At 33.2% G+C, this 8736-nt stretch overlaps 2 protein-coding genes across 2 annotated transcripts; one reads left to right on the forward strand and one right to left on the reverse strand.

Annotated features, from left to right (window-relative positions):
* Positions 1-2300: 2300 nt before the first annotated feature.
* Positions 2301-2956, reverse strand: LOC111995830 (copper transporter 6). The gene has a single exon (XM_024027777.2). It carries the CDS (start codon positions 2930-2932, stop codon positions 2429-2431), a length of 504 nt encoding a protein of 167 aa, XP_023883545.1. The 5' UTR covers positions 2933-2956; the 3' UTR covers positions 2301-2428.
* A 4396-nt stretch (positions 2957-7352) lies between these two features.
* Positions 7353-7950, forward strand: LOC136071302 (copper transporter 1-like). Its single transcript, XM_065782398.1, is given in 2 exon segments — positions 7353-7605; positions 7608-7950. Coding segments are annotated over 2 exon segments (465 nt in total). The 5' UTR covers positions 7353-7421; the 3' UTR covers positions 7889-7950.
* Positions 7951-8736: the final 786 nt, after the last annotated feature.

Here is an 8736-nt window from a genome sequence, read left to right on the forward strand (position 1 = left end):
TAAAAAATTAGTTTTGTAAAGAAAATCAGATCTATTTTTATATTAAGAAATAACAAGGTTTTTGCTAAAAAATATCAGATTTGTTTTGGAACAAAGTTAAAAATGGTGATTTTTTATTTAAAAAAAAATCAGATTTGTTTTTTAAATAAAATCTAGATTTGTAGAGAAAAAAATCATATCTGTTTTTTATGAATAAAATAAGAATTTTTTTTTTTTTAAGAGGAACTACAAGCATGAGATAAATCTATGTTACATGCATCAAATATTAAGAAAAGGAAATGACTTCACCCTAATTTTTAATTTCTTCTTTTAAATACCAAAATTTGTAGTTTTTGTGTCAAAGAAAACTTTTCTAAAAAAAAATCAGATCTGTATTTAATGAAAATACAGACCAGTTTTGTATTGTAAAAAATCAGACCTGTATTTAATGAAAATACAGATAAGTTTTTATGTGTTAAAAAATCATATCTAAAAAATTTAGATCTATTTTGCGTGTTTAAAAAAAAAAAAAAATCTTTGACATTAGATTTTGAGATTCAAAAGAAAAAATCACAACAAACAATCATCTAAAAACATAATTAAAGAAAGAAAAACAATTTAAACAAAAATGGAAATTATATCAAGAATCAAAAATAATAAATTATCCTAAACCTATTCATGCATCATCAATCAAAATTAATAAATAAGACTAGAAAAAGAAAAGAAATTAACTACCTCTTGCATGCGTGCTCTTCTTAGTGAAAGGATATTTTAGGATTTAAAGAAATTTATTCAACTCTTTGAAGCCTAAAATATTTTGCTTACAGAAAAGAAATTCTTAAGGCAAGAGCCTCCAGAATGTCTTTAACGTAAGAGAGAAAAGAAAAGAATAGAAGAGCCAGAAAGAGGAGAATCAGAGAGCATGAAAAAGTCTCCTGAATTTTGAGAGGCACCTTTCATTTATAGGGGTAAGAATGTTTCGAAAAATTAGCTAAATGATCAGAATACGAACTAGGACACATCCTTATCTTTAAAAAATCGTAAAAAGTAAGGTTTATCTCAATCTAGAAGCTCTCAGGCGTAAAAAGTAAGGTTTATCTCAATCTAGAAGCTCTCAGGCTGAGTCTCACATTTGTGCCAATCAGCACTTGGAAAGTGCCAAATCGGCACTCTTATGGTCCTCTTGGGTGCCAGATCCGCTTTTGAGTTTTGGTCCATTTTGGACTCCTGTTTTAAGGTTTATTAAGTTGGGACTTGCACTTAGATGCGTTTTCAATCCATATTTTAAAAATTAAATTCCTTTTCTGATAATTTAGGTCTTTTCAGCAATAATAAATAGTCCAAAAAAGTCTTGATTATCTACAATTTTGTAGTTATCTGATTATCCTCTTTATTTTCATGCAAGCAATCCTATTTTCAACACTAATAACCAATTAGAAAATTATTTAATTAATTTTAATTGTCTAGCCAATCAAAATTAATTAGAATTAATCATGCGTGGTTGGTTTCACCCAAACAAAATGCATGTAGATCGTGCAAACTTGATCATGCGATATCTTTCAATCCGACAGTTTGATTTAGAAGTTTGGCATATCGTCACGACTGTTAAAATTTCAAGATCATTTTTATAATATGCAATGAATGAATTAATGCATGTAATGCAATCATGAACTTTAGGTATATGAATGGTTATTCTAGCCATATTCCTTGAATAAATTATGGGTGCAAAATCGTGTGTTTATAAGGATTTTGAGGGAGAGAGAGAGAGAGCTCATTCTTCTTTTTGGGGGTTCTATTTGGGTTCTAATTTTGACTTATATAGTAAATAAGATTTTCTAACGGAAAGGGCAAAGGTGGGTAACAAGTGTCTATCAGAAAGCACCTTAGGTGAGTTAAGTGATACGTTTTAAACCATAAGTGGGTTTTGTTAAAACGGGTCAAACCATAAGTAAGTTAAGTGCAATTTCCCATTTTAATTAAAATTCAACTACTCTCAAGCCAACTTGGTCCATAATCATGTCTAGAATTTCATGGTTGAGATTTTGAAGTATATATCGAATCACTATATTTCAAATCTCATTATCCTAAATAAAGGGAGGTAATTGGTGATAATTGAATTTAAACAACACAATATATTTATAAAAAATCTCAAAGATTGGCATCACTTTCATTATGAAATTAATGTCAATGGAACTTCATTGGTGGACCATTACCATGGGCTCAAGGCGTTTGCAAAACTTAATTACTAAGTTTATCATATCAGATTGCTTTACAACCACACATTATAATACAATTAAAAATTTATTTGGGGAAAAAAAAAATGAAAATTCCCTTCTCACAATTTTTTTTCCTTTCCAAATTCAAAGATGAAAAAACAAAATACTCTCTAAAAAGAAAAATCAAAATGGGGTTTATTCATCCAAAATGATCAGAAAGGCCCCTCTTTTATTCAACAACTCATAGGAGGAAGATCAGATCCTGTTACAGCAGCTGATTTGTTGAAAATCCTACTAGCAAAGAAAAAGAACCCCAAAGTATGGTCAGCCACAGCAACCAAAAGCACACCAACATTGAAAGACATCACAGCCAACATAACTATATAAGCCAGTCCAACCCTTAAGGCATGCAAAAAGGTTTGGAGCAAACCAGCCGCGACATTAGATGAACCAGACTTGGTCAATTGGCAATGACTGAGCCACTCAATGAGGAAAGACAGCACAAAGACAATAACCAAGGCTAATACATACATGCCAGTGTTTGTGCCAGGCCAACCATTGAAGAGTATCTCTGCGTTCTTGCCCCAGAAGAAGGTCATGTGCATAATCATTTTGCGGTGCATCCCAGTTGTGCCATTCATGGATGATGACGGTGGTGGTGGCGACATACCACCCATGCCAGGCATATCACCATGATCCATACCTTCCAAAGATGAGTCTCTCTCACTCACACTCATAAAAAAGAAATGGCTCTTTGGGGTTTATATCTATATGTCTAATTTTTTTTTTTTTTTTTTTGAGAGTACCATGCTATCTATATCTGATAAAGAGGAGACCCTTGCGGCGATTAATGAGACACGTGGTGCACTGAGATTAGTAATGTGTTGTACTTGAGCATAAGTAATGTGTTGTACTACTAATACTAGAGTACTGCTACGAAAGTTTTTTTTTTTTTTTTTTTTCCCTCCTCAAAGAAAAAACGTTGTTTTATTTTTTTATTTTATTTATTATTTTAATTGAAGAAAGGGTGAACTACGTCTAGTGTGAAAAATTATACTATAATCTTCATTCAATAAAGTCGTACTCGCTCATTTACGATAAATAGTTAATCTAGTTTAAGAACATTAATAGCAGTGGATCTATAATTTTAACTACTTAGTACCAATAAAAGTTATTTTATCTATTTTATCTACACACGTGCTACGACAGTAAATCTATTTTAACTTTCAACACAATAAAATAATATAAACATCACAATAAAATAATATAACTACTATAATAAAATAATATATCCCACTACTTAAAAAACATTCATAGCACCAACGACAACCACAACCACCACTACCATCAGCCACAGCCACAATCACCACCGCCACCGCCATTCATCAGCCAGAGAAACCCAACCACCATTCATCAACCATCAACAAAGCCCATTCATCAACCATAAAAAAAATCAAAACTCATTCATCAAAATAAAAATAGAACCCATCAACATAAAACCCAGTCACAGCGACAACGCTATTTTGTCAATCATGGCAACAAAATCAAAACCTAGCACCGACGATCATGGGTCTTGGTGTTTGAGATGGAGAAAGATTGAGAGACAGAGTAGAGGAAAAATGAGATAGATTAGAGATAGGGCCGGAGAACGAAAAGGCTTGGGTCGGCGTTGTCGGCGCTGGGCAGGGCGATCGGTGGCTGGGACGGTTGGGACGGCGTGGGTCTGAGGCGATCGATGGCTGGGACGGCTGGTGGGTCGAGCTTCGGTGGGAGTTGAGAGAGATGGGCGGTGGATTTGAGACCGGAGTTGAGAGAGATGGGTAGTCCGAGAGAGATAAGCTTCAGAGTATGAGAGTGAATAAGAGAGAAGAATGAAAAAGAAATGGTGCTGTGGATTATTTTAATCAAGCCGGTGAATAAAATAGTAGTTTTTTTTTTTTTTTGCTCTCATGAACAGTGCACATCTAAAGATAGGTGTGCACTATAGAGTGGAGCTAAAAAAAATAGATTTAGCTCCACTGATGTGTGCTGATTTTGGGGGTTTGAGGAGCTAAATTATTGCTATATAGCAATATACCTACACTGCTGTGAATACTCTAATAGCTAATAGGATGTGCCAATTATTTAAGTGAGATTGTGAGCGAGAATATATAGCATTATTGCACTTTTAAAATATATATAATTTTTTTTATACAAAATAGAAATTCTACTTTAGCCTAATCTATTTGTATATGTGTGTGAAACTCTCTTCTGGAAACTTGAATCTCGGCTCTTACCCCACACATGCCACAAGCACTTATACTTGTGGAGTGATTATCACATGAAAGGTGTGCGGTGGTAAAAATAAATATTATATAATTACTCATTGAGTATAAGATAACAATTTAATTGAGGTAATATCTTATTTGCAAACAACTCTAGAACCACAAGGGCCATAACAATTTTTGCAAAACAATTTCATAACTATCAAAGTGGCGATTTTTATTAATGGTAAATAATAAAGGATGTTAGTGTTGGGTTAGAATGAGAATCAATAGAAACCTACAAAGCAAAATATCCTAAAAAGTGCTATGTTTATAACATTACTCATTTGCAATTTTTAAAAATATGCTTCTCCTTATCTTGAGAGTCATGTGATTGTTGGCTAGTTTGAATGGTTTGATTTTACTAGGGAATAAACTAAGAAATTTTTTATTTTTTTATTTATTTTTGGGTGGGTGGAAGTTGGAATAAATGAAGTACATGAAAATGGGTCCATTATGTTTGTTTACGACAATAATATTTTTTCGAAAATGAATCATTTTCAAAAAAGTATTTTTTAGAAATTTTTTTTTTTTTTTAAATGTTAGGTAGTGACCTTAAAATGAGTTGGAAAACTATTACTTAATTTCCCTTATTAAGTTTCATGTGAGATGAAGTTATTTTCCTTGTTTAGCTTGACAGTGAGATAAATTTTTTCCATAAATTTTTAGATAAAAATTTTTATCTCACTGTAAGCTAAAAAGGAAAATAACTTCATCTCACATGAAACTTAATAAGGGAAATTAAGTAATAGTTTTCCAACTCATTTTAAGGTCACTACCTAACATTTAAAAAAAAAAAAAAAATTTCTAAAAAATACTTTTTTGAAAATGATTCATTTTCGAAAAAATATTATTGTCGTAAACAAACATAATGGACCCATTTTCATGTACTTCATTTATTCCAACTTCCACCCACCCAAAAATAAATAAAAAAAAATAAAAATTTCTTAGTTTATTCCCTAGTAAAATCAAACCATTCAAACTAGCCAACAATCACATGACTCTCAAGATAAGGAGAAGCATATTTTTAAAAAATTGCAAATGAGTAATGTTATAAACATAGCACTTTTTAGGATATTTTGCTTTGTAGGTTTCTATTGATTCTCATTCTAACCCAACACTAACATCCTTTATTATTTACCATTAATAAAAATCGCCACTTTGATAGTTATGAAATTGTTTTGCAAAAATTGTTATGGCCCTTGTGGTTCTAGAGTTGTTTGCAAATAAGATATTACCTCAATTAAATTGTTATCTTATACTCAATGAGTAATTATATAATATTTATTTTTACCACCGCACACCTTTCATGTGATAATCACTCCACAAGTATAAGTGCTTGTGGCATGTGTGGGGTAAGAGCCGAGATTCAAGTTTCCAGAAGAGAGTTTCACACACATATACAAATAGATTAGGCTAAAGTAGAATTTCTATTTTGTATAAAAAAAATTATATATATTTTAAAAGTGCAATAATGCTATATATTCTCGCTCACAATCTCACTTAAATAATTGGCACATCCTATTAGCTATTAGAGTATTCACAGCAGTGTAGGTATATTGCTATATAGCAATAATTTAGCTCCTCAAACCCCCAAAATCAGCACACATCAGTGGAGCTAAATCTATTTTTTTTAGCTCCACTACTATAGTGCACACCTATCTTTAGATGTGCACTGTTCATGAGAGCAAAAAAAAAAAAAAACTACTATTTTATTCACCGGCTTGATTAAAATAATCCACAGCACCATTTCTTTTTCATTCTTCTCTCTTATTCACTCTCATACTCTGAAGCTTATCTCTCTCGGACTACCCATCTCTCTCAACTCCGGTCTCAAATCCACCGCCCATCTCTCTCAACTCCCACCGAAGCTCGACCCACCAGCCGTCCCAGCCATCGATCGCCTCAGACCCACGCCGTCCCAACCGTCCCAGCCACCGATCGCCCTGCCCAGCGCCGACAACGCCGACCCAAGCCTTTTCGTTCTCCGGCCCTATCTCTAATCTATCTCATTTTTCCTCTACTCTGTCTCTCAATCTTTCTCCATCTCAAACACCAAGACCCATGATCGTCGGTGCTAGGTTTTGATTTTGTTGCCATGATTGACAAAATAGCGTTGTCGCTGTGACTGGGTTTTATGTTGATGGGTTCTATTTTTATTTTGATGAATGAGTTTTGATTTTTTTATGGTTGATGAATGGGCTTTGTTGATGGTTGATGAATGGTGGTTGGGTTTCTCTGGCTGATGAATGGCGGTGGCGGTGGTGATTGTGGCTGTGGCTGATGGTAGTGGTGGTTGTGGTTGTCGTTGGTGCTATGAATGTTTTTTAAGTAGTGGGATATATTATTTTATTATAGTAGTTATATTATTTTATTGTGATGTTTATATTATTTTATTGTGTTGAAAGTTAAAATAGATTTACTGTCGTAGCACGTGTGTAGATAAAATAGATAAAATAACTTTTATTGGTACTAAGTAGTTAAAATTATAGATCCACTGCTATTAATGTTCTTAAACTAGATTAACTATTTATCGTAAATGAGCGAGTACGACTTTATTGAATGAAGATTATAGTATAATTTTTCACACTAGACGTAGTTCACCCTTTCTTCAATTAAAATAATAAATAAAATAAAAAAAAAAACAACGTTTTTTCTTTGAGGAGGGAAAAAAAAAAAAAAAAAAAACTTTCGTAGCAGTACTCTAGTATTAGTAGTACAACACATTACTTATGCTCAAGTACAACACATTACTAATCTCAGTGCACCACGTGTCTCATTAATCGCCGCAAGGGTCTCCTCTTTATCAGATATAGATAGCATGGTACTCTCAAAAAAAAAAAAAATTAGACATATAGATATAAACCCAAAGAGCCATTTCTTTTTTAAGAGTGTGAGTGAGAGAGAATCATCTTTGGAAGGTATGGATCATGATGATATGCCTGGCATGGGTGGTATGTCGCCACCACCACCGTCATCATCCATGAACGGCACAACTGGGATGCACCGCAAAATGATTATGCACATGACCTTCTTCTGGGGCAAGAACGCAGAGATACTCTTCAATGGTTGGCCTGGCACAAACACTGGCATGTATGTATTAGCCTTGGTTTTGTCTTTGTGCTGTCTTTCCTCATTGAGTGGCTCAGTCATTGCCAATTGACCAAGTCTGGTTCATCTAATGTCGCGGCTGGTTTGCTCCAAACCTTTTTGCATGCCTTAAGGGTTGGACTGGCTTATATAGTTATGTTGGCTGTGATGTCTTTCAATGTTGGTGTGCTTTTGGTTGCTGTGGCTGACCATACTTTGGGGTTCTTTTTCTTTGCTAGTAGGATTTTCAACAAATCAGCTGCTGTAACAGGATCTGATCTTCCTCCTATGAGTTGTTGAATAAAAGAGGGGCCTTTCTGATCATTTTGGATGAATAAACCCCATTTTGATTTTTCTTTTTAGAGAGTATTTTGTTTTTCATCTTTGAATTTGGAAAGGAAAAAAAATTGTGAGAAGGGAATTTTCATTTTTTTTTCCCCAAATAAATTTTTAATTGTATTATAATGTGTGGTTGTAAAGCAATCTGATATGATAAACTTAGTAATTAAGTTTTGCAAACGCCTTGAGCCCATGGTAATGGTCCACCAATGAAGTTCCATTGACATTAATTTCATAATGAAAGTGATGCCAATCTTTGAGATTTTTTATAAATATATTGTGTTGTTTAAATTCAATTATCACCAATTACCTCCCTTTATTTAGGATAATGAGATTTGAAATATAGTGATTCGATATATACTTCAAAATCTCAACCATGAAATTCTAGACATGATTATGGACCAAGTTGGCTTGAGAGTAGTTGAATTTTAATTAAAATGGGAAATTGCACTTAACTTACTTATGGTTTGACCCGTTTTAACAAAACCCACTTATGGTTTAAAACGTATCACTTAACTCACCTAAGGTGCTTTCTGATAGACACTTGTTACCCATCTTTGCCCTTTCCGTTAGAAAATCTTATTTACTATATAAGTCAAAATTAGAACCCAAATAGAACCCCCAAAAAGAAGAATGAGCTCTCTCTCTCTCTCCCTCAAAATCCTTATAAACATACGATTTTGCACCCATAATTTATTCAAGGAATATGGCTAGAATAACCATTCATATACCTAAAGTTCATGATTGCATTACATGCATTAATTCATTCATTGCATATTATAAAAATGATCTTGAAATTTTAACAGTCG

Source organism: Quercus suber, unplaced genomic scaffold (assembly GCF_002906115.3).
Source record: "Quercus suber isolate HL8 unplaced genomic scaffold, Cork oak 2.0 scaffold_300, whole genome shotgun sequence".
Taxonomy (NCBI): domain Eukaryota; kingdom Viridiplantae; phylum Streptophyta; class Magnoliopsida; order Fagales; family Fagaceae; genus Quercus; species Quercus suber.

What these genes read in the sequence shown, in the direction of transcription:
- LOC111995830 (XM_024027777.2), bottom strand. Translation starts at nt 2,932, where the DNA reads ATGAGTGTGAGTGAGAGAGACTCATCTTTGGAAGGTATGGATCATGGT.